At 51.0% G+C, this 26,310-nt stretch overlaps 1 protein-coding gene across 1 annotated transcript; it reads right to left on the bottom strand.

The window, feature by feature from the left end:
• Positions 1-240: 240 nt before the first annotated feature.
• On the bottom strand, positions 241-25,876 carry DENND6B (DENN domain containing 6B). Its single transcript, XM_030472078.1, has 20 exons — positions 25,716-25,876; positions 18,873-18,911; positions 18,738-18,780; positions 17,368-17,480; positions 15,985-16,065; positions 14,563-14,668; positions 13,463-13,542; positions 13,144-13,206; positions 12,532-12,587; positions 11,797-11,919; positions 11,307-11,402; positions 11,115-11,209; positions 10,484-10,549; positions 9,405-9,469; positions 8,603-8,692; positions 7,687-7,740; positions 7,216-7,325; positions 4,698-4,800; positions 3,152-3,226; positions 241-2,063 (listed from the first exon to the last, which is right to left on the bottom strand). The coding sequence occupies exons 1-20, from the start codon at positions 25,851-25,853 to the stop codon at positions 1,941-1,943; spliced, it is 1,719 nt and encodes a 572-aa protein (XP_030327938.1). The 5' UTR covers positions 25,854-25,876; the 3' UTR covers positions 241-1,940.
• Positions 25,877-26,310: the final 434 nt, after the last annotated feature.

The following is a 26,310-nucleotide window of genomic DNA, read 5'->3' as shown; positions in this document are numbered from 1 at the left end:
TTCTCGGCCATGGCATGGGTCGGGCAGAGGGATGGGTGGAAGCTGAGCTGCCCTTGGCAGGGTTGGGTGTAGTGAACCCCACAGAGATGTCTGTGAAGGGGACAGGAGCCCCTGCGCTGACCCAGAGCCCCTGACAACATCTAACAGTGATTGAGGAACCACCCCGCTGAGGACAACCAACTCCATAGACCTCTGCAGAGAAACCCCATTCCCAATGAAACAGATCCACCGAGACTCAAGCCCAGGACACAGCTTGGCTTCATTTGGGGTTTTTTAAACTAATGTTTTCTACTATACATTAGTGCTTTGGTCCACCACAGTCACTGCAGAGCCATTGCACGGACACACACCAACTCTATATACAGAATATACACTAGGAGTATTGTACAAATTCCTTACTACAGGGAGCTACGGCCGTGCCTCCTCACGTGGCTGCTTCCAGGCTGGAGGTGGTGGGAATCCCAGCAGCTTCCCGCTGTTCCTGTGCTGCCCATGCCTGGCTCTGGAGGGGAAAGTGCAGGAAGGGTTCAGCTACCTCCGGGACTCGCCAGCATCTCCGCAGCCCCAGGGCAGCAACAGGCAGAGGCCACCAGAGACAGCGCCGTGAGCTGCTGACAGCTCTGTGCAGGCCCTGGCTGCAGTGCTGCGCTCTCCGGCCTTGTGCAAAGGTACATTCCAGGGCTCCTCCCAGGAGCACAGCACGCTGCCAGACCCAGCCTAAAAGCTGTTCTTCAGGCAAACAGGCCCTGACCAGGCTGGTGGGGGGTGAAGTGCAGTTATAGGAGCAGCAACCAGCCCTGGGGTTATGGCAAATCCACTTCCAAGGCAGAGAGGTGGCTCTGTCAGGCAGAGGGCATCAGCAGAGCCTCAGGTCTCTCCTACATTCACCCTGAAGCACACACACATCCCTCTGTCCTCCCCAGGAGGTGAACGGGAGCAGAATGACGGAGCTGGAAGCTGGGTTGTGGTGAGGATAAGCTGTGGTGGAGCTGGAGGGGCTGCTCCCCACTGCCCTCGGCGCAGGGCTAACACAGGGGCTGCTCCCCAAGTGCCCACTTGCAAGGCTGACGCAGGCTGCAGAAGTCAGGTTCTCCAACGTGTTTTATCAGCACATGGACTGACCACGTTATCTCAGTGCCCAGCAGAGCTCCAGCTCTCTTGTATGCAATTAGAGCACACAAACTTGATTTTCCAAGCTGAATAAATGACATTTGGAGGCCAGCTCCTCTCTGTGGAGCTCTGGGAGCAGCTGCCTTTCACACAGCACCCGCTGGGATCCCTGGAGAGCTGTTCCTTGCACATGCACCAGCCCCTTCTTCTTCTGTCTCTGCCTTGGAGGAAACACAGCATTCCATGTCCAGCAATTCATCCTCCCACTGCCATGGCAGCTGAAGCTCACGCCAGCATGAGTCAGGCTGCTGATGGGCAGGGACAATTCTCTCACATCATTTCTATGCGGGGAACAGCATCTCTCTCATTATAACCATTCTGATTATCATCAGAAGCTGTCCTGAAACCAGCTGCCCCCTACAAGGCTGGTCCTGCTTCTCCCAGGCACTGGAATTCGGAGAGCCCAAGCACCAGATGAAGATGGAGATGTATAAATGGGCAATGCATGTTTTGCACAGCCTATCACATGCTGCTGGAAGCCTGGCTGTCCCTTTCTGACCTGACAACAGCCACACAGGGAACAGTGTCTCATTTACAGCCCCTAATCCAGCTCCTCAAAGCAGGAGTAGGCAGAGACCAGTGCACGTGGCTCCCAATCCTGCTACAGAGCTGACCACATCACAATCCTACATGGTTGTGAGCAAGGTCCAGATCAGGGCATGTGGCTGGAGCAGGGAAGAAGTTTCCTTTCCAAACACAACTGCAGCTGCCCACAGGTTGGGGTGGGGTGGGAGGACCCTTCCCTGCCCCCGAGAGTCCCTGCTCCATGCTCAGTGGTGGTGCAGCACGGCCTGCAGATCCTCGGGCAGGGAGCCGATGATGGTCTCGATGTACAGACTGACCCTCTGCAGCGTTTCCTCCTTCACAGGGAGGTGCTGGCACCTGGCTCGGACCTGCAGGGAGACAGGGGAAGGTTAAAACAGCTTCAGCGTTCCTCCTGCTGTGCCTTTCCTGAGCAAACTCCACATTGTCTCCATAGGACACCAGACTTGCTGCCGTAGGTGGTTATGGAGTCCGAGAGCTCAACTGAGCTCAAGATCTCAGCTGGTTGCACCAGTTCATATCAACCATGTTTATAAAGGACCCTCGAAGGTTTTACAGCCACGATGTCTCAGACAGGTCACTCACCCGGGTGACTGGCAGGAGGTGGCAGTGCCTACCCTGCACTTACACTGATCTCCTGTGCCCACTGACAGCAGGAGCAGGTACTGAAGGTCCTGAGCCAGCCGGACCTCAGGGACGAGCAGAATTTCCCAGACTGGGCTACATCATTTCCTACCATTTATCTCTATGTATCTCACTGACCCAGATGATTACAAATCTCTGGGTACCATCCACATGCTCTAGTTCCTAGATGGCTTCCAGAACAATGTTCATAGAGTTGTAGTTTGGGTTGAAGGGAGCTTAAAGCTCATCCAGCTCCAGCCCCTGCCACGGGCAGGGACACCTTCCACTAGAGCAGGTTGCTCCAAGCCCCTGTGTCCAACCTGGCCTTGAACACTGCCAGGGATGGGGCAGCCACAGCTTCTCTGGGAAAAGTCTGTGCCAGCGCCTCAGCACCCTCACAGGGAAGAGCTTCTGCCTCAGAGCTCATCTCAGTCTCCCCTCTGACAGGTTAAAGCCATTCCCCTTGGCCTGTCCCTGCATCCCTTGTCCCAAGCCCCTCTCCAGGTTTCCTGGAGCCCCTTCAGGCACTGGAGCTGCTCTAAGGGCTCCCCTTCAGGAGCCTTCTCTTCTCCAGGCTGCCCCAGCCCAGCTCTCTCAGCCTGGCTCCAGAGCAGAGCTGCTCCAGCCCTCGCAGCATCATTTGAGCATCCTTTTCTACACAAACACTGAAGTTTCCTGACTGTCCCAATCTCCAAATCAGGGATCAAGAACAAAGTTTTCTAAGCAACAAGTGTGATCCGTGTCCCTGGTCTCTCCTTGCCACAGAGATACAGACAGAAAGGAGTCAGGGCAGGAAGAAGGGAAGAAAACTCACCAGCTTCTCACGAAGTTTTAGTACCAGGTCTACAATCTCCACCTCAGACTTGTCCTTCATCCAGGCCACGATGTTCTAAAGAGAGAGAACAGCTTTCTTCAGGGACATTTCTTCTTTACAGAAACTTTTCCCAAAGAGATACCCCTAAAAAAAGCCTGGAATAAAAGCCAGGAGGAGGTTTCTCATCCTCTTTCACAACTCTGCTCACAGCACTTAACCCTAAATGAGTTCTCCCCACTTTCTTGACCATGACAGCATCAAGTTCTTGCCTGGAGGAGAAGAATCGAGGGCAGATGCAGTCACACAACAGGCAGTGCAGGCTCCCCTCCTCCAGGCAGCACCATGTACCTTGTGCTTTGCTCAGAATTGAAATCTATTTGCTAGAATCAGGCCTGTTAATAAAAGGAGGCAACTTTGGCATTGCCCACAGCGTGCCCAAGGACCTGCACTGCTGAACAGTGGCGCTGGAGATCAGAGAATCCCAGACTGGTTTGTGTTGGAAGGGACCTTAAAGCTCCTCCAGCTCCAACCCCTGCCACGGGCAGGGACACCTTCCACCAGAACAGGTTGCTCCAAGCCCCTGTGTCCAACCTGGCCTTGAACACTGCCAGGGATGGGGCAGCCACAGCTTCTCTGGGCACCCTGTGCCAGTGCCTCAGCACCCTCACAGGGAAGAGCTTCTGCCTTATCTCCAACCTGAACTTCCCCTGTTTCAGTTTGAACCCATCACCCCTTGTCCCATCGCTCCAGTCCCTAATGCAGAGTCCCTCTCCAGCACCCTTGTAGCCCCCTTCAGACACTGGAAGCTGCTCTGAAGTCTCCAGCAGCTTCACTTCTCCAGGCTCAACAGCCCCAATGTTCTCAGCCTGTCCCCATACGGGAGGTGCTCCAGCCCCTCATCACCCTCGTGGCCTCCTCTGGACTTGCTCCAACAGCTCCATATCCTCCTTATGTTGAGGACACCAGAACTGCACACAGTGCTGCAAGTGGGGTCTCACAGAGCTGAGCAGAGGGGCAGGATCCCCTCCCTTGACCTGCTGCTCACCTTCCTCTCAATGCAGCCCAGCACACAGGTGGTTTCGGGGCTCTAGATGCTCTTGGGTAGGATGCCAGAGCTCCATGGACCTCAGCAGCTGCGCAGTTTAAGAAAGTGGAGCAGCAGCCACTACTAAAATTCCTACCTATTTTCATTAGGCACTAAGGAAGCCAGCAAGAGATGACACTCCCAGCCTGGCTGTTGGCTTGGGAAGGGCCTGATGGATGAGAAACAGTTGATAGAAGCAGCCAGAGCAGGACCTGGAGCGGCTAACAAAGCAAGGAGCTGAGCTGCTCATGCTCTTGTCCCCTGCATGGGCTCTTATCCCTGAGCACTGACAGACACGAGGCAGAACTCTGTTTCCCAAGGGCACAAAGCACTGTCCCACTCCATCAGTGCAGAACTGAGGTGCACCAGTAAGTGTCCAAGGTAGCAGCACCCTCATCTGCCAGGTTTCAGGCCTGAGGAGGAATCATCTGGCACTGGTTTCAATACTGCAGCTGAACATACCGCCTCACAGATGGCCTCCAGATGAAGGGCCTCCAGCTTCTGGGTCATTTCCCGGTGCCTCTGACGGTACCAGCCATCAAAGTTGGGAGACTTGAAGAACCGCCTGTGGAAAGAGAGGTGACATGGAGCTGGGGACAGGGGGCTCCAGAGGAGCTCGTGGCTCCACTGCACACATCACCCTTCCTACTGCCACAGAGATGTGAGAGGAAGACTCTGCTCCACAGAGCCATTAGGGATGTCAGTGATTATGAGCTTACACGCTCTACTCCTATCTTATCTACACCAGAGGCTTCTCCCAGCTCAGGCATGAACATGATATAGCTGAGCAGCTTTAGCAGATTGTCACCAATGAGAGGGGCAACGCTGCAGTCTCACACCTTCCTCTGCATCAGCTCTCGCCTCAGCCAAGGCAAGACACGGGGCTCTGTGCCCTTCTGCAGCCTTATTTTGTCCCACTTTTCCTTTGGAGTTATGATAGCTGGGAAGGAATTCACATTCCTCTAGTATCACAGAATCCCAGACTGGTTTGGGTTGAAGGGACCTTAAAGCTCCTCCAGCTCCAACCCCTGCCCCGGGCAGGGACACCTTCCACTAGAGCAGGTTGCTCCAAGCCCCTGTGTCCAACCTGGCCTTGAACACTGCCAGGGATGGGGCAGCCACATCTTACAGCCACAAGTATCTTGCTTAACTCCTTTCCTGATATTTAAAGCTCTCAACCATTTGCCAGTGTGGACTTAAGTCCCATATAATTGGTGATTTACATCTCTCCTACATAAACAAGGTATCAGGCTTTCACAAGGCTATGTGAAAGGGTTGCAATTTGCACCTCTCCAGTGCAGTCCAGTATTAAACCTCAGTTTTTACTGAGCTACAAGGAAAATGAAGAAGGGAGCAGCACCATACCTGGGTTTATCTGTGTCAGAGGATTTTAGATATAATTCAACATGGGATTGAAAAGGAATGAACTGAAACACAACGGTTGTGGCAGCAGAGGGAGAAAAAGATGAGACAGTTTAAGATGCTGTGTGGAGCTGAGTCCCAGCCACCACAGCAGCAGGTTCTCTGCACCCCTTTCATTAACAGCAGGGACATTTCAGATGCTGGATTTCAGTGTTTCCCTCTACTCAGAGTGCCCCACTTAGCATCTACTTCCTCAGTGACCTGCAGAGAACACTTCCGCAGCAGAACCCAGCTGATGTTTGTAGTTTCTTTTTGCAGCTTCAAGGACTCTGGAAGAGGTTGCCCAGAGAAGCTGTGGCTGCCCCATCCCTGGCAGTGTTCAAGGCCAGGTTGGACACAGGGGCTTGGAGCAACCTGCTCTAGTGGAAGGTGCCCCTGCCCGTGGCAGGGGTTGGAGCTGGAGGAGCTTTAAGGTCCCTTCAACCCAAACCAGTCTGGAATTCTGTGATTCTATGATTCCTGCTTATGCACCCCCAGCACAGTGAAGTCCAAGATCTCAAGATGCTGCTGTGATACAGACAGACACATCTTTGAATTAAGGGTTTGATTAGGAGCACAAGAAATAGTGTGTATGCAAAATCTCTCACAGTTATGAGCTCTGGAATGTGTAATCGTCTGTGTGTACATCAACTGCTGCAAACCTCAGAGGACTTACTGCAGCAGCTTGTTGTGTGTTGCTACTTCCAAACTGTTAGATAACCACAATGAAATCTATCTACCACCCCATCAGGAGCAGAGCTGCTGGTTTGCTGCTGAATACATTAAAGCGTAAAACGGTACAAACTTTATCACAGCAACCAAACTAATCCATGACTGTTGTTTCCATTCACCTGCTGGAAGTTTTTCCCTTCTCCATATTTAAAAAAAAACATTTGGGCGGGAAAGGAACCTTAAAGCTCCTCCAGTTCCAACCCCCTGCCACGGGCAGGGACACCTTCCACTAGAGCAGGTTGCTCCAAGCCCCTGTGTCCAACCCGGCCTTGAACACTGCCAGGGATGGGGCAGCCACAGCTTCTCTGGGCACCCTGTGCCAGCGCCTCAGCACCCTCACAGGGAAGAGCTTCTGCCTCAGAGCTCATCTCAATCTCCCCTCTGGCAGGTTAAAGCCATTCCCCTTGGCCTGTCCCTCCATCCCTTGTCCAAAGCCCCTCTCCAGGTTTCCTGCAGCCCCTTTAGGCACTGGAGCTGCTCTAAGGTCTCCCCTTCAGGAGCCTTCTCTTCTCCAGGCTGCCCCAGCCCAGCTCTCTCAGCCTGGCTCCAGAGCAGAGCTGCTCCAGCCCTCGCAGCAGCTCCGGGGCCTCCTCTGGACTCACTCCAACAGCTCCAACAGCTCCACGTCCTTCTTATGGAACCACATAAACCACAGGATTGATTCTGTCCTGCATTTGTTTCTCCTGACATTCTTAGTTAATCAACTCTTCATAGACACGAGCTTTTCAGGTGACCTGTCTCTGTCCTGAAACTCCTTTTTTGCTCCCGTTCTAATTCAGGATTTGATGTTCATTACAACTTGCACAGGCTGTTAAGGGGATAAGGCAGGGAATCACCAAAATCTTACCTGTAGAGGCCCAACCAGTCCCCCTTAAGCACACAGGTAAGTTGGGGCCCAGCGTGCTCAAGGGTCTTCATGAAATCATCTTGACAGAAAGGACGAATCTGTGGAGGGTTCTGCACAACAGAAGGACCATATTACACACACCAAAAGAAACTGGGGCAAGATGAGCTCGGTATTTACAGGGTAAGAGGCTGAAGAAGGCAGACTTGGTAACTATGAGAACAAAACATACATGAACATCTTAACCAGCCTTGTAGTAAAATTTAAATGAGGCTCACGATAGCTGAGCTTGCTGCAAAACAGGAAGCATCTGCCCCAGTGTTTGTTTCAGCTTGTATTTAAAGGAGTAATAACCCTCTTCCTTCAATGAGGGAAGTTCACACAGAGTATCAGAGTGTGTGATCAGCATATGGCAGAACTATTCCCCATCCCTGCAGGCAAAGGAAAGCAGAAGTGATTGGAAACTGAACATACCTTCCATGGAGTAATGGCCCTCTGCAGAGGCATCAGACTTGCAATGTAATGCTCCTAAGAAGAAATAAAACCCAAAAATTAATTAAAAAATCAAGTTGCAACCATCAAGGAGCCTATTGCATGCTCATGGAGTTTGATGGTCTTCTCCAACACATCAAAGACCCAAGCAACAGCCTCGTACCCTCTCTGGTTTTCACTTTGTAGTTTCTTGTGACATGAGCCCAAGTGTTCCAGCTCGTTTCCCACCACGGCTGGGTCACAAAGCCATGCTGCAGCAATCCTGAGCATGCCACGTGAGCAGAGGTCAGGTGGGAAGAAGCTGGCAGAGGGACTAAACCTGGGAAGATGCTCTGTCCTCCCATGTTCTGCCTCCTAAGACAGCGTCGGAAAGGAAGGGGAGGAGCCAAACTTGGCCAACAGGGAAGGCCTTGAAAGCAAGCATTCACTAAAACCTGCCCTGGGTGGTGATCACCACATGGAGCCTCTAAAGCTCTACAGCCAAGCTTCCCAAGCCAGAAGGGAACGTTGGCCATGGGTTTGATTCCAGCATTAGAGGAATGTTTCGGGCTCCTGTCCCTTCCCTATACATCTGCTTTGACTACCTGTTGAAAAGAGCAAGGAGTTGGCATCAGGATCAAATAACAGGGAACATCTATTCCTACACTGCAAATGTTCTGCCTTCACACACAGTGTGCTGCGTATCCGACCTGCAGATTTAATGCTGATTACTGAAATCAAGGAGACATTTCAAGAGACATTTTGTTCTATTCCTTGGAGTAATACATCTCTGGAGTGCCACATCTTGAACCTATTATAGATGCTCAGCAACGGGTGAATAAGAGAGAGCAAGGGCAAACTTGTCACTCGAGCATCTCCTGTTCACCCCCCTCTGACACGTCTGTGTTCAACTCCTCACCAGGGGAATGATGAAACTCTGGGTGAGCTCCAGAAGGTGACGTCTCAAAAGGGCACTTTGGACTTCGGATGGGCGCTTCCGCTGGATCCCCTGCAAGCACAGAGCATGTTCTCAAAGGTGCCATCCTCTGGTACACAGAGAGCTGCAGGACCTGCAAACTCTGCAGCTAGAAGCAGCCAGTCCAGAGTAGACTGGAAAACTGCTGCCCAAAACACACATTCCACCCCCCAGTTAAACATGTTACTCACATTTCACTGCCTACAATCTGTTTTTCAGACTCTTTTTGACAACAACTGTTCATAGAATCAGCCTGGTTTGGGTTGGAAGGGAGCTTAAAGCTCCTCCAGCTCCAACCCCCTGCCCCGGGCAGGGACACCTTCCACTAGAGCAGGTTGCTCCAAGCCCCTGTGTCCAACCTGGCCTTGAACACTGCCAGGGATGGGGCAGCCACAGCTTCTCTGGGAAAAGTCTGTGCCAGCGCCTCAGCACCCTCATAGGGAAGAGCTTCTGCCTCAGAGCTCATCTCAATCTCCCCTCGGGCAGGTTAAAGCCATTCCCCTTGGCCTGTCCCTACAGGCCCTTGTCCAAAGCCCCTCTCCAGGTTTCTTGTAGGTCCCCATTAGTAATATCATGTGAAAAATGTTAAAACTGGCATGATGAACATGTCCAAGTACACTTGACTAAACCACTGCACAGTCTAAAAAGTCTGTTCCTTTTGGAGAGCTCTGTCTATTTAAATCAAGCTGTTAGCACAGGTTTCCCATAACAACATACAGGATGTAGGACAGTGGCAAGCCCTTACCTTTAGTAATCTTTTGATGAGGGTTTTGTCTTTGTGCAGGAATGTTTTATAAGAAGTATAGATTCCTAGATTGAAAAAAAACCCCAAACCAGGAAAAAAACAGATGTTAGAATCAAATCTTTGCCCACGTACCTAGAGGAAGCACTGCTATATAGTGTAGGGATTACAGAACCCAAATTCCCTAACCCTGGCTGCTGTGTGCGTGTAACTACAGCAATGATTAAAAAGCTATTACAAGAATAGAGGAATTGCTCATGCAGCCAGTACCCATAGCAGGAGTAAAGGACACTAAACTATCCCAAGGGCCTTCTGATGCTAAGCTGATGGTGAGATAGCTTACTGGAGTCAGCTTATGGCTGGGCCTGAGAGGAACATTTAGTTAAGGGACAGCTGTATCTAGGCAAGCAAGTCCCTTTGACTTCCATCACATCTAAAAAGTGTGTATGAGATACAAAATAAACCCATGAAAATTAGAAGCTGTTCTCCCAAGACTAAAGTCACAGAATCCTGGATGGGTTTGGGTGGAAGGGAGCTTAAAGCTCCTCCAGTTCCAGCCCCCTGCCCGTGGCAGGGACACCTTCCACTAGAGCAGGTTGCTCCAAGCCCCTGTGTCCAACCTGGCCTTGAACACTGCCAGGGATGGGGCAGCCACAGCTTCTCTGGGAAAAGTCTGTGCCAGCGCCTCAGCACCCTCACAGGGAAGAGCTTCTGCCTCAGAGCTCATCTCAATCTCCCCTCGGGCAGGTTAAAGCCATTCCCCTTGGCCTGTCCCCACAGGCCCTTGTCCAAAGCCCCTCTACCAATGATTTTGTTGAGTCCCTCTCAACAAAATGATTTGTCAATTAATTCATACTGGGTTTTTCTACCTCAGAACAAATCTGTACAGTTTTCTGTATTACACTGGGGATGCCACTACTGTGTAGCACACCAAGTGTGAGACGATGATAACATGTGAGAAGATGGTGACACTAAAGCGTCCATTTGTTGAGATACAAAGAACAACACATGCAATGTTCATATGCTTAATCCCCATGTAGAAGGGTAAAGAGAACAGAGTAATGTCTGATAAAAGGACTTACCTGGTTTTGTATCTAGGGTTTTTAGTTTCGCCAGCTTCTTCACCTTCACTTGCTTGGGCAGGTCTCCTGTGGAACCACACCAAGTGACCAGTTCAGGCTCTGAATCCATCCTCACATCCACAGCATCCACCACACATTCACTTTGCACTTGAGAATATCCAGTCCTACACTGGTACCTCTTCAGTGATACCCTCCCTTAATTCCACCTTCACATGAGCCTTCTCATCTGCTAACTTTCCTGCTCCAGTTTTGGGACAGGAAGGTGTTAAGGAGGCATTGCACAAAACCCAGCTCCTCAACCTAGAGGTTTCCTTGGCTTCACAGATAATAATACCAGCCTATCTCTCCACCTCCCTCTCCTTCTCTATCCAATATTCTCTTTCCTGCCCAGGAAGGACTTCTCCTTTTCTTAACGCTTAAAAAACTGCAGCAAGTTATCCTCTCCATGATTTGTCTGTGCCATTGTGCTCATCCTGCACATCAACTGAGGCAGAGTCTGGACTGGCCTTTGGCTTCTCAGCTCTCACAGGAACAAAGATGTGTAAAACAACAGCTAGCACCACAACTGTGAGCTCACTGCTAGCCTCCCACAAGGTGGGAGTGCACAACAGGACAGTAGCTCCACCCTTACCTGACGTTTTGAGCTCCCCAACTCGAAGAACGTGTGGCCAGTGCTGGAGAGTTTTGATAAAGAAAGGGTTCGTGACTCCCACAACAATGTTAGGCCTGGAAAGAGGGGAAACAAAGGCAGAACAATGCTAAGCTGGGGGTTTCCTTCACACAGCAGTGGCAAGGGGGTAGCAAGGGTCTAGTGGCTACTTACGGAGCTTGTGTCCTGGTGGTGTACTCTTTAAATTCACTGTCGTGGATGGTAAAGTAGGGGCGGTAGTCACAGCAGTACCTCAGAGGAGCCAGGCAGCTGTAAGAGCAGACATGAACCCTTCACAGAGGAGGAATGTGTGTTGACATCAGGTGTATGTCCTAGAGCAGTGGTTTTGTCCTGCCAGAGGTAACACTTTGGAGGAGTTCCATGGTTTGGGGGTTTCTTTTTGCTAAAGCAGAGTTCAAAGCTGAGGAGACAAAGTTCCTCAGGGCTATGACCCATCAGGTCTCCCAGCACAGGAAATTCATTTTTACTCCTCTTTCCCATCATGGAATATGAGCAACACTCTCTTGCTATGCTATTTGTCTCCCATGCTTTCATGTGCAAGCTCAAGCTAACAACTGACTCGGCACAAGAGTGCACCTGAAAGAGAAGAGCTGCCAGAATCCATTATTCCAGTTCCCTGCACCTCCAGATTTCATGGCATTACCTGGTAAGTGCCAGAACCATTTCTGAAGAAACTGTAGGGGATGGTGCCATGACAACAATTGGCTCTCCCAGTAACATCAGCTCCCACAACATCTGGATGTGAATTAGCACTGGCTGGAAACATCTGTTAGTGAGCAGAAGAATGACGAGCTGAGGTTAGAGATGCAGTTCAGACACAACCAGACACAGTCAATGCATATGCCCCTGCCCAGATGTGCTTCTATCTGGGAATCTGCAACCCAGGATTGAGTTTTAGCATTCCCCAACAATGCCACATGTCTTTGCACATGATGCTGCTCAACCATTTCACACATGCTTAAAGGAAATGCTTTAAGCGATGTAAAGCAACCTGCTGATCATGTTGCTCTCAGTGTGTCTTTTCATCTAAGCAAAGTAAAATGCATGTGGATTACAGCAGATGTGTCTCTATTAGAATTGCACTGATAATGCAGACAAGTTTGGTTCAGACACTCAATGTTGACACGTCAGAGCTTGAGCTGATCACTAGCCAAAGTCAAGAGAAGAAACCTCCTCTAACCAGGACACAGGGTTGTGGTAAGGGCAGCACACAGAGTTTTAAACACTGCACAAGCTCTGCAAGCCCAGTATTCTAAATGATGCTCTGCAAAGCAGTAACTTTTGGTTCTTCATTATCCCTAGGATTTATAGGATGCTCTGAGCAGGGAGAGGAAAGAGCAGAGGGAGAGGAGAGGGTTGCAGGGATGGTGGCTCTCACCTGAAAAGATCCAGTTCATGAATACTGGGGAGAACCAGTGGGGCTGGTAACAGATTCTAAATGAGGAAGAGAAAACACCAAACAAACCCAAAACTGTTAGTAAATGGAAGCCTCCTGCCTGAAATGCCACCTACACTGACCACATCTATCACAAAGTGATCTACAACAAGCACAAAAAGAAGAGAACAAGATTAACACTTAGAGGAATGGACCTGGATTGAGCATTTAAGGTCCAAATGAATTTCCTTTCCTATAAGATCATCAAGAACCCCTTCTTTTCAAGATGTGAAAGACTTCCCATGTCTGCTCCTTTATATTCCAGTTTCCTCTGCTGGAAGACACAGCTTAAGATACAGATGGAGACAATAAGTACCCATAGTACCATAGTAATATGGGTACCAGAAGCTGTGAAAGATGACAACATTATTCAAAGAGAAGGAAAAGGGAGAAGATGAAATGAACAAGAATCAGAATGAAAGCTGATTCAAAGCAGTAAAGAGTGGTTTCAAACAGGATTAAGGCTGAAAGAGTTCCAGTTCTTCTCCACCCTCCTTCCTCAGCAGTCTAGATTCTGCTCATCACTGGCCTGTGTCACACCATGCTTTATCTCACCTCTTGGTTGAACTGCTTCACTGGGCTTGATCCTGGCTTATCCACCCTTGATGGGATTCTCACCTAGATTACAAATAAGAACAGAGAGATTATCCATGGAGATGGAATCATCATGCACACACACTTTGCTTTCTTCCCTAAGAACCATCCGCATGAGGCAGCTTCCTCAATTCCCAAGTCTAATTGTACAGAGGGTGGGGCTAAAGGAAAAGAATCTGAAGTAAACAGCAAACTGAACACCCAGAAGAAAACGAATACACATCCCACCTCCCCGTTTGCCCCAGTCTGCTGCTGAGCACAGACCATCAGCAACAAGTACCTGAATGACAACGCCCATCACTGGAAGGTTCAGGGTCTGTCCTGGCACAGGAGGTGGCCACTGATCAATCTCATTGCACACTGTAGGGACACAGGGAAAGAAAAAAGCTGAATCTGAAGGTCAATACGGCTGATTCAGCCGGTCCTGTGAATTCTGGCCATTCGGTTATCACTCATTGCTAGTGCACGTGTTCCCCTGGCTAGCTGCAAACAAACCCTCTATCAAGTAATCGTAGAATAGTTTGGGTTGGAAAGGACCTTAAGATCAACCAGTTCCAACCCTCTGCATGGGCAGGGATGCCTCACACTACACCGTGTCACCCAAGGCTCTGTCCAACCTGGCCTTGAACACTGCCAGGGATGGGGCAGCCACAGCTTCTCTGGGCACCCTGTGCCAGCGCCTCAGCACCCTCACAGGGAAGAGCTTCTGCCTTATATCCAACCTGAATTTCCCCTGTTTCAGTTTGAACCCATCACCCCTTGTCCTGTTGCTAAAGTCCCTGATGCAGGTCCCTCTCCAGCATCCTTGTAGCCCCCTTCAGACACTGGAGGCTGCCCAGAGGTCTCCACGCAGCTTCTCTTCTCCAGGCTCAACAGCCCCAATGTTCTCAGCCTGTCTTTGTATGGCAGCTATTCCAGCCCCTGATCATCCTCGTGGCCTCCTCTGGACTTGCTCCAACAGCTCCATGTCCTTCTGATGTTAAGGACACCAGAACTGCACACAGTGCTCACCTGACTTACACCTGCGCCACCATTTCCAGTGCAATCCCAGCAGCACTACACTGCTGATAAATCAAGTTGAACAGTGCAATAAAGACCTGTACAGAGCTGTAGCATTAGCAGGTTTCCCTCTCTCTGGGAATACATTGTATGCAAAACTGACAGCAGCATCTATGAGGGTTGTCAGACATTCCCATTGATGCTTCCTTTACAGCTGCTTATAATTTTGACATTCAACCACTCGAATGAAGGTTTTTCCCTGTTAGAATCTGTTCCAGAATGAACTAATTTGGAACATTTCAACTGTCTTTCAGGAACCTCCTGATGAAACCCCTGAAAGATTCCGATGTGCAAAGCCTCCCCTGAAATGTGAGGGCTCACCTGCCTCCAGGCATGGCTCCAGCTTGTCAAAGTACTCGGGAGCAATCAGCTGCAGCAGGGACTGGAACAAGTTCACGTATGGAAGGCGTGACACCAGCACCAGAGACTGAAAAAAGGTACAGTTAGGAGTCAGAGACCCCTGGGCATGATCATTTCTAGCACTGGATATACTCACACTGCTTACTAGAGGGCTACACTTAAAAACCAACATCAGAAACACGAAACTGCTTTAAAGCAGCATTTCTACTGGTGGAGTTCTTGCTAGAATCATGGAATGGTTTGGGTTGAAGGGACCTTAAAGCTCCTCCAGCCCCAACCCCTGCCACGGGCAGGGACACCTTCCACTGGAGCAGGTTGCTGCCCCTGTGTCCAACCTGGCCTTGAACACTGCCAGGGATGGGGCAGCCACAGCTTCTCTGGGAAAAGTCTGTGCCAGCGCCTCAGCACCCTCACAGGGAAGAGCTTCTGCCTCAGAGCTCATCTCAATCTCCCCTCTGGCAGGTCAAAGCCATTCCCCTTGGCCTGTCCCTCCATCCCTTGTCCAAAGCCCCTCTCCAGGCTTCCTGGAGCCCCTTTAGGCCCTGGAGCTGCTCTAAGGGCTCCCCTTCAGGAGCCTTCTCTTCTCCAGGCTGACCCAGCCCAGCTCCCTCAGCTTTTCCTCATATGCTGCCCACTCCTTGGATCATCTTTGTGGCACTTCTCTGGCCCCTCACCAGCCTGAGACCCTCTCTCATTTGTTTGAGAGGATGGCATTTTATCTTTTGATGTGAAAAAACACTATTGAAAGAGTAATTCCAGGGACCCATAGAGAAAGGTAAATCTTAGGACCAAAGGAAAGTATTTCTCTTTCCTAGAAGCAGTCTGCAATTCCACTCTCTTTCAGGCAGTGACCATATCCACCTGGCTGAAGAACACAAAGCACTTTGTGTATTTATGCTGAAATAAACCTGCAGTTTATATAATTTTTCCCAGTGTCTGTGTCACAAGAATTTATAATAAGAGCCAGTGTTGGTGAGGTACGAGCAGTGCCACTGCTGCTGGCAGAAGCAGCATCACAGGGGGAAATCCATTCCCAGATGGCTAGTAATGAGAGTAGGGTTAAGGTATAACCAGCAACAACGAGCAGATCCTCTCACTATCTGTGACACCAGAGCATGTACTGAAGCAAATGTTCAGGTGCTTGAGGATCTCATGATTCAGACAGCAGGTCATTGCCCGTGTGCTGAACGCACCATGGCAACAGCATCCAGCTTTGTTTGGAATGACACTTTCCACATATTCCTGTTCCCTGTGACCTTTGCTGTTTCCTGCAGAAGCACCGGGGGTGTCACGTAGGAAGTGGTGCTGGTTACAGCTAGGGATAGGTGCCTTCTTGCAGCTACGTAGCAGCTGAGTAACAAGCTATCTGGTTGCAGCACTCACCTTCTGAAAATAGCCCCTCTTCATGGAGTTGTCCTTGACTTGCCTGAAGTACACATAACCAAAGTAATGAGCTGACTCCCTCTGCAAGAGACCAACAGTGCTGTTACTGAGAAACCCAGCCCTGCTGCCACCAAACTGCCTCTGGCCACTGACCTAACAGCACACTGCACTCCTGTGATGATGCAATGACAGCATTCCCTCCTGTTTACAGAGTTATCCCTGCCAAGCTACCCAGGAGAGTTTCCAAATGGGAAGATAGAGAGGAGATAAACATCTAACCTCACCCAAATTACAGCCTCTGGGTAGCACCTTTTGCAGCCCCTTTCTGCAGCCCCTTCAGGGCCATCATCTAAAGGGTTAACTGAGGTTTCCACTAATAGGACCAGCTCAGCCAACCCACTGAGCTCACTGTGCTGCCACTGTTGAGCTCTGACTGTCTTTTCCTTGCCAGCTAGAGGACAATGTACTGTTGAGGAAGGAACACCTCATCTTCTGAGAGGAGGAAATGTCCTCTATGGTACACATTGCATTCCCCTTTATCAGGTATTTAAGGCAGAACCCATCAAACTTATCTTTAACTTTGCATTATTTTTTGAAGCCCCACAGTTTAAGGCACCTTTCTCTCCCAAAATACTATCCTCCTGCTCCCTCTCAGACCAGCAATTGTTTTTTGGATTGCACATCACAAAAAGATTGCAGAAGTGTTAAACAGGCACATGCACAGGAAGCACCATCTCAAAGGAGAAAGCAGAAGAGGACAAGCTGATCTGATGGCCATCTGCTCTATGAGAAGAAGCAACAGTGCTCAGCACATCCCTTCTCTGTGTGAAATGGGCAGTTCACCGATGGAAACCCACAACTAATGGACACTCCTGATCTTAGTGCTTGGGTATGGCTAGACCAGCCCATGCAGAGCAAGCCCAAGTGTGGATTTGTGGCACACCAATTATTTTGTCTGGGTTCATGTACATAGATCCTGCAACACAAGAAAAGAATCATCATTCCTCAACAAAAGAGGTAAACATGGGCAAGGATATTCTTGTCTTGCCTCATGGAAACATGCACAGGTAGCTGTGCACACTGCTGGATGTCATCTGTGTGCCACCATTTACCGTTTTGCTGTAGCCAGCCATGACCCCTAAGCTGGCTTCTCCTGATTCAGTTCCACCTCTCACAGTAGCTGGGATTCTCAACACAGCCCTCTATGCGTATTAACCCTAATGTGGAAGTAAGTCCCTGTGCTGAAAGCTTTCCCCTTTTCTGACTGTTCCCATAGCCAGAGAATTTCACGCAGAGAAAACAAATCAAGAGCATATCTGGTTTTTAACCCAATAACACTATATTTGCTTAGCAGGTGTAAGCAGTGCACTGAACCCAACTGACCTGCAGCGTCAGGGGGGCTTCTCTATTGTACTCGCCATCATCCTCGTAGTGAGTGGTCCTCTGCCCCCCCGACTGGCGCAGGCGGAAGCTGAACTGAGTGTCCCCCAGGCCACCTGAGACAGAGAGATCACAAACGCTCAGGGGGAAGTTTCAGCCAAGAGAAAGCTGGGAATTGGTTACATCGGAAGTGCTGACATAACCAGGGATGCTGAGTCACAAGGAACTCCAAAACTGAAGATAAAGTGGAGAGCAACAGCATAAAAGGAACCGCCAAGCCCCAGTGCAGGACACACAGCTGACCACAAGAACCACTATCACTAAGCTAAGCCTTGCCAGGCCATTGCTGGGAACCTTACAGACATCAGCCAGTATCATCAATCCTGAGTAGCTACCCCTTGTTATCTACCCTACTGAAAAACCTACAAACAAGACCCCACAAACACTGATTTTAAGGACAATCCCCTGCACAACAGCTCCAGCAGCATGGCTGGGCACCCCTTGGGTCACATCGTGCTGTTCATCCCCCCCAAGAATAATTTGTCCAGCAGGAAAAAGAAGCATGAACTCCTCAGGAGTTTCACCAGTTGGTTAGGACAGGCAAAAGGAGTAGGGCAGAGTATGTGCAAGTCAGCTATGAGGAAACACACCAAGCTCACTGAACAAAATGCAAGGCTCAACGGCCTAAGATGCTCCACAGGATGAAAGGACATGCTCCCTTCCCACTGCCTGCAGATGTTGTGCTCTGAAGAAGAGTAATGACTGCTGGGTGTGTGTGTAATGAAGATATTACTATTAGGAAACAATTTACTTGGATAAAAGGGACACTTAGTGCGAGTGTTCACTAAGCTCTAGTGCAAGTACATCCTTAAAAACATTTCAAACTAAACTGGGCAAAGCTGTAGCAAAACAAGTGAGGAACCAGCCTTAAAGAAACAGGTACTGGGATGAACTAACCTGCTTATTTCTTAGTGCCACCTTTCTGATTTATAAAGCCAGGCTTTGGGAATCCTGTGAAAGCATCCATCCTCTCCCCATCTGCTGCTCTTCATCACAAACACAGAAGTGCTGCAGTTGAGAGCTGCAAACTTCAGAGAACTTACCTTCTGTGACTGGTTTTTGTACCTTACTGACACAGGTGAAGCATGAACATGTGAGCTTATCAAGATATTGTCCCATCACCCACTCGATCCCAGATTCTATATGCAGAGAGCAATCAAAATGCCAAGAAACCTCTTTGTTCAGACCTAAGGGAGGGGTGCTCCTCGACGTCACAGCGTTAGAGGCGAGGACTCACTCTTTCCATCATGAACTCATCCCTTTCCTAATGGCACTGACACATCCCAGCAAGGCCAACAGATGCTATTACCTACCTGAGTAGGAGTCTGGGAAGGACAAGTAGCAGATACTGGTTTTCTGTAACAAACAAGAGCACACATTAGAAAACTTCCATGACTACTGCTCAGTATCCTTAAAAACAGGGGAATATCATTAAAAATAGTTCTTACCTCTTTCTCTGTTAGCCTGAAGTCATAAGGATACACCAGCTGTAAAAGAGACAAGAGCCATCGTCAATCCCTCTGTTCCCCATGACTTCTACACCCATCTATACATACTGCTGCCATACAATAAGTACCTTATTGTCCCCGACACAACACATCCTACAAGAAGGTGCATCCACCCGTTTCAAATCTGCCTGTCAGGAGCCCACTGCACTGACCTGTCACAGAATCTGGATTTATTTATTCAGGTGGATTTGGAGATTGACCAAATGGCTTCTTTCTCACTTAGGTTTGAACTTCAGAGTTGGGAGCTGAGTGAGCAAAGAGCCCCACCACCCCTCTGCTGGCTTCTCTGTACAGGTTCCTGATGTGCAAACATCTGGTTTCTCTAAAGCAGGCAGGAGAGGACTATTCCAACGCTGCTTGAAGTGATGGTAACGTATGCTCACTCTCCAAGCCTGGAAAGCATTCCTATTCAATTTTGAATCTAAATATGAGTTTAATTGCCCCAAATAATGTCCTGTAGAGAATGTTTTGGACTTTGTGTATTTCCAATTGTTGTTTGGAGGAGGTCACTTTTTGTTTTGAATTTTTATATCTTGCTAAAAAGTCACTCACACTTCACCAAACCCACCAAATCCTCTGAAGGAGTGAGGAAGGTGGCAACACGAGCTGCTGAGAGGTAGAAACAGATTTCACAGCAATGAAATGAGAAGAAACAGCAGGGACAGGCCAAGGGGAATGGCTTTAACCTGCCAGAGGGGAGACTGAGATGAGCTCTGAGGCAGAAGCTCTTCCCTGTGAGGGTGCTGAGGCGCTGGCACAGACTCTTCCCAGAGAAGCTGTGGCTGCCCCATCCCTGGCAGTGTTCAAGGCCAGGTTGGACACAGGGGCTTGGAGCAACCTGCTCTAGTGGAAGGTGTCCCTGCCCGGGGCAGGGGTTGGAGCTGGAGGAGCTTTAAGGTCCCTTCAACCCAAACCAGTCTGGGGTTCTGTGACAGACTATGAATGGCTTTAAAAATGAAGCAGTGCCATAGATGTGATGAGGTCTGGAAGGAAGAGCCGCTGGGGAATGGCACAGGGAGTGGTAACAGCCAGGGCTGGGAGACCACCTTTGCAGCAGCAAAGGGCAGGATTGCTGTCCTCAAGGGCAGAGGAAAGGAGGCAGCAGTCATCAAGGGTGAGACAATCATAGTCCAGACAAAGGTTCTGACTGTACGAAGAGATTAGAAAACAGCACATCCTGTGTACACTAACCAACACCGAGTCTGGTGTTAGACACAGCCTTGGGAATATATCCTAGCCTCAGGGTGAAAACACTTATTTAAGAGTCCTGGGTGAGTGCTCAGCTAGAGATGCTGTCCCCTGTGACTAAAGAGCAGAAAATAGGCAGCAGGAGAGGTCTGAGGGGATCCAGAGCTGTGTTTTAGCCTCCCTGAAAGACAAGCCAAGGTTTAGTTTGTAAGGAAAGAGGTGGCTCTGGCACCAGCTTGAACATTCATGCTTTGTCAGCATACAGCTGAGTTGTTCCACCCAATTTATCAGCCAGCATTTCAGATAAGAGAGACTGTCAAAGGCTCTAGTTAAAGACTCCAGCCTTGCAGCTGAACTGTGTAAATGCTGATAACACTCCTCCTGTGTTTGCTGTAACCCACTGAAAGAGAAGTCCATGCAAGACTTCTCAGGTCAGAGCTGAGGGCAAAAGCAAGATCCACTGCAGAAACAATCACACTGAGGAGTGAGAAATGACACAGCTACGGCAGGAATGAGTTTCACATGTCCCTGGGCAGGGGACAGGAACCAGAACCCTCACAGATCTGCAGCAGTTCTCTCCCCAGCCCCACAGCATGCACTGACGGGGATGTGCAGAAGTTGCAGGTGGCTTTAGGTAAGTGGATGAGGCAGAAATGAGCCCTGAATGACTTGGGAAACGGAGATGTGCTCATCAGGCTTCTGCAGTGACTCTGCTCCAGGTCAGTGTGCGAGTCATCTGGATCCCAAATCAGGAGCTCAGCTCTTCTTACAGGGCTATAAATAGCAGCAGTGGCACCATGCCAGAGCGCTGGAAGTTCACCGAGCGAGCTCGCTCCACTCTGACAATTCCCCACTGATTCCTTGGCAAGGTCATCTCATCAGCCTCGGAGAGGGAGCCAAGTGAACAATTAAACATTCCCCTGATTAGCCTTCAGTTAAAGCTGCTCTGAAAGATGGAAGCTGCAAAAAAGCAGGAGGAAAATGAGCATGTGCGGCTACAGCGGTGAAGGTACGACTAGAGGATGAACACCAGAGCATGAGGGGATGCACCACAGGAGAAGACACACTGCTCGTTGGATTATTGCACTAGTGACTGAATAAATCCTTGTGGTTAGGACTAATTTAATGCTCATACAACCCTTTATTTGGTTCACTCCCATGTAATAATGGATAGACCAGGAACAGAGACCGGGACATCTGACGCTGATTCATCGAGAAGCTTCAGGAACCTCACGGCATCGCTCTTGCTGCTGATCTAAACTTAGGTTCAAGAGTCAAGATAGACTTAGAATCCTGCTGCTGCTGTTTCTGGGGGGTCTTTCTGCAAGTAAATCAGACCAGAAGTGGATACTGATGGTTCCCAACTGCTTTGTGGGCCCAAGTTTAAGTGTTCAAGGCCAGGTTGGACACAGGGGCTTGGAGCAACCTGCTCGAGTGGAAGGTGTCCCTGCCCGGGGCAGGGGTTGGAGCTGGAGGAGCTTTAAGGTCTCTCCCAACCCAACCCATTCTATGACATGCTAAGCTTATGTTTCTTTATGAGGTGTGTGCTCAGTATTTTAGGGGGGAAAAAAAAAAGGAAAGACATAAAAAAAACCAGGCTCAAAGGCTTCTGACTGAGCAGAGGGTACTGATGGACCCAAAATCTCAGATGTCTTTGAAAAATAAGCCTTATCTTCTGCTTCTTTGCATCCTCTTCAGTTTAAGTCTGAAGTGTTTCTGTGTTTTGGGGTGGAGGAGAAATCCCCAAGTATTTACCAGATTAAAACCCCAGTCTAAAGCAGTAACAATCAGTGGCTAGAACTTTTCAAAAGCAAAAAGACAGTAAACAGAAAGGAATGTTTTACTTGTGAAAGTGCCTGGATATCTCAGAAATAGCCCAAAAGGGCTTAAATCATGCCCTAACTTGTGATGCAGCCCTCTCTCCCATCACTGGTGCATTAACAAGCGTGGAGGTGACACATGTTGCTGGAAGCAGATCCTTGCTGGGTGCCAAGTGCTCGGCTGCTGTCATAGCAACACATCCCGAAAATGACTTCTGGTGACTCTGAAGTAACCCGGCTCCACAAAGTGCCTGTGTTTGGGAGAGCTCAGCAGGGAGGAGCCAGCGCCACTGAAAAGAGGACATTTCCAAACCATGGGGAGGACTTGGTGCTGTTCCTGTGACAGCAGCACCGCAGAAGCTGGTATCCTTGTGGAGCCGGACAGCGAGCGGCCAGTGGGGATCCCAACCTGGAGAGGAGCATCTCAGACACGAGTCTTCTCTCTCCTGTGTTTTTGCTCTCTGTAGTTGACTACTTGAAGAAACATCAAGCAGTGGATGAGTCAGAAACAGCAACTGTACCTGATTTCTGCATTGACCTGCCTTGAGAGCAGCCCTGAGAAAGACTTGGGGTGTTGGGTGAGGAGAAGCTCCCCATGACCCGGCTTCAGTGTGTGCTTGAGCCCAGAACCCCCCGTGTGCTGGGCTGCACCCCCAGAGCGTGAGCAGCAGGTCAGGGAGGGGATCCTGCCCCTCTGCTGCGCTCTGGGGAGACCCCCCCTGCAGTCCTGATCCAGCTCTGGGGCAACAGCACAAGAGGGACGTGGAGCTGTTGGAGCGAGGCCAGAGGAGGCCACAGAGATGCTGCGAGGGCTGGAGCAGCTCTGCTCTGGAGCCAGGCTGAGAGAGCTGGGCTGGGGCAGCCTGGAGAAGAGAAGGCTCCTGAAGGGGAGCCCTTAGAGCAGCTCCAGTGCCTAAAGGGGCTCCAGGAAACCTGGAGAGGGGCTTTGGACAAGGGATGGAGGGACAGGACAAGGGGAATGGCTTTAACCTGCCAGAGGGGAGATTGAGATGAGCTCTGAGGCAGAAGCTCTTCCCTGTGAGGGTGCTGAGGCGCTGGCACAGACTTTTCCCAGAGAAGCTGTGGCTGCCCCATCCCTGGCAGTGTTCAAGGCCAGGTTGGACACAGGGGCTTGGAGCAACCTGCTCTAGTGGAAGGTGTCCCTGCCCGGGGCAGGGATTGCAGCTGGAGGAGCTTTAAGCTCCCTTCAACACAAACCAGCCTGGGATTCCTTCGTAACACCTTTTCTACTGTATATTTAAATACATTCAGCAGAGTAGGACTCGCTGAATTTCAGGCCAATGGTGTATCCACACCTCAAGATGACTACACAGAACACAAGTCACACGATATCTGGAAACCTGAGCAGACCCTAAGCAAGCCCTTGGTTGTATCCACAGAGCCTACCCCATTCCAGGATAGAAAATGAGATGTTTTACCTGGGAAGAATCCTATACTTGGGAAAAACTCATCTCCAGGAAGGGATGGGAAGGTCTCGGCACAGAAACCCTGACAGGGACAGGCCTGCAGGGGACATCCTAAGGTCACACTGCACCTTCACACACTGCTTGACAGACGTGATGCACGAGGATGGTGCAACCTCCAGAGCAGAGGTTTCCCCTCCTGCTGACTCACTTTGCTGTGAGCGTGAGGTAGCACAAGTTCCTCCAGGTATTTGCAGCCTGTCGCTCGGTGCAACCCTCGGGTGTGTGATCAGCTCCTGTGTGTGAATCACTCTGCAGAGGTTTGCACACCCACGAAACCACAGAGAGCTCTGGCAAGATCTGCTCCCAGCCAGCTACACCAACCTGGTCATGCCTGTGGCAAACTGCCATCGGAGTTCCAAACTTCCCACACACGCTCAGCCAGGCCTGAGGGCTGGTGCCACACACGTGCTTCTAACCCAGAAACGTGCAGCTGAGAGCCCAAATATGAAACTCCCTCTTCTTGGCTGCACAAACCAGCTTGGAGACGAGCTGATCTTGGACCAACTAGATGTGGACCCAATCTAGACCAACTGAGGCACCAAATGGAGATAAGCAGGAAGATAATGACCCCATTTGACTACTGGCTATTCCACTATTGTGGAATTTGCACTGCTTCAAATGCTTTTACTTGGAATTCCCCTATAAGACAGTAACAGCTTGAACTTTCTTATTTTCCCAACCCCTAAGAATGGACCATGGATCTTTATCACACAAGTTCTCCTCAGCCTGGCTTCCTTTCTGGGTGTCTCACCCAACACAGAACCCCAGTTCTTGCCCAAACCCTTTGATCAGAGACAGAAATCCACACAGACACTCAAAGGAGAAGGGACAGAGGGCTGTGTCCTCGCTCAGGCCAGGTGCTGAGGTGTTCCCAGTTGTCTTGGTCATTCAAGCCACATGAGAAACATCTTTCCATCAATACTTATGCAGGCAAAGGAGGAGAAAGAAAGCAAAAGAAGAAAAAGACCTTTCCAGGGATTAACAACCCACATCACTCAATCGAATGTACCTCGATTACAAAGTCCCCCCCTTATAACGCCACACGTGCAATAAAACTGGCAGGAAAGCACCTCTGTAGCTCCATTAAAACACACCTATAAAACATTAAGTTGCAAATACTAATTATTATCTCGGGATCCATATCCTTCCCAAGGCATATCAGGTCCAGGAGAGAGTCCAGAGCATGTGAAACTGTTCTACAGCAGATTGCTTTTATTTATTTCAGATTTCATGGAAAGAAACATAGTGAAGTGTTTAAGGAAACAGAGCAGAAATGGGCTGGCTTCATCTCTGCCACTTTCCACTCCCTTCAGAAGCTTCAGCATGACTTTAAAAAGCCTCAGATCTCTGAAAAACACTGTTAACCTCCTTACACAAGGGTGGAGTGAGGAGTTCTTCCCACAGCTACTCTACAGAGGAGGAACTGGAAATAATGCCTTCAGTTCAGAATGATCCAGACACTGCCTTACAACACCCACCCGCTCTTGCCTTCAGCCACGGGACAAACCGTGGGTACCCACCTCCCTTCAAATCCTCTTTCAGAGGCAGCTTCCAGGGATCAGGAAAGCTGATCCAGCCTTTCCCTCCCAGTTCATCCTCTCTGGCCCCTCAGTGATGTACCAGATCTCCTGGAAAGCCCCTGACACCACAGGTCCTCTGACACTGCTGACAGAGCTGCTCAGCACCCCATTATCTCCCCATCGCCCCCCCTATTCCCACCCAGCTCCCAGCTCCTTCCCTGTCACTGTACTGTGACATCCCCCTCAGCTCCTCCTTATCTCCTGCTGACCCCACACATCAGACCCGTGCTTGTGAGCGAGATTCACCCCGAGCCCCCGCTCCCCACACCACCTCCAGCCTCCAACCCTTCCTGCACAGCGTTCCCGCTGCGCCCGGACCCCCATACACAGCCCAGCACCCTGAGCCCTGCACCCGAGCACTGCCCCGCACAGCTCTGCCCCGTCTTCCCACCCACAGGGCCCTTCCCCGGCCCGGCTCTGCCTCCCCGGCCCCCCCCGGCGCTGCTGCCCGCGGGGTGGAGGGGGATGAGCCCCCGCACGTCTGCTCTTCACCCACCGCCCCCTGCCCGCTCGCTGCCCCGCTCCGCGACCCTTCCCACCCACAGCTCCGGGGCCTAGACCCGCCCCACACACCTCACCTCACCCCGGCTCGGCTCAGCCGAGCCCTGCCCGGACCCGGCCCTGCCCGGACCCGGCGCGGACCCGCCCCACATACTACGGCCCTGCCCAGGCCCAGGCCCGCCCCACGCCCCCCGGCCCTGCCCGCACCTCCATGGCCTGGCCCAGCTCCAGGTCGAAGGTGACCACGCAGACACAGTCGAGCCAGGCGGAGAAGCGGGCCCAGGGCAGCGGGGAGGCGGCTGCGGGCCGGCGGGGCCGGGGCTCGGCCCGGCACAGCGCGTCCATGGCAGCGCCCGCTCCGCCCGGCCCGGCCCGGGCCCGCCCCGCCGCCCCGCGCCCCCTGGCGGCACGGAGGTCCCGCGCCCGCCGCCACCACCATCGAGACGGCTCCGGCCGTGCAGAGCGGCCCCGGGGCGGGTGTCATGGCGGCCGGGCCGGCAGTGACCGCCGCTGAACCGGACTCAGCCCGCCCCGCTCCCGCGTCCCGCCGCTCCCCAGGGCCTCGCCCTGCGCCCCAGCGCGGGCTGCAGCTCGGGCTCCCCGGCACGGGTCACCCCGCGTCGGGCCCGGCTGCCCCGGTCTGGTGCCCGCCGCTGGGCCCGGCGTTGGGCTCCTGCAGGGGGGAGTGGTGCGGGGGGACAGGCAGAGCCGAGCCTGGAGCGGGCGGGTGTGAGCAGAGGAGATGGGGAATGGTGAACCAGGACCTTAGTGTGCTCAGGGGGGACCTCATTGCTGTCTGCAG

Source organism: Strigops habroptila, chromosome 3, assembly GCF_004027225.2.
Source record: "Strigops habroptila isolate Jane chromosome 3, bStrHab1.2.pri, whole genome shotgun sequence".
NCBI lineage: Eukaryota > Metazoa > Chordata > Aves > Psittaciformes > Psittacidae > Strigops > Strigops habroptila.
This window is presented reverse-complemented; position numbering and strand designations above follow the sequence as displayed.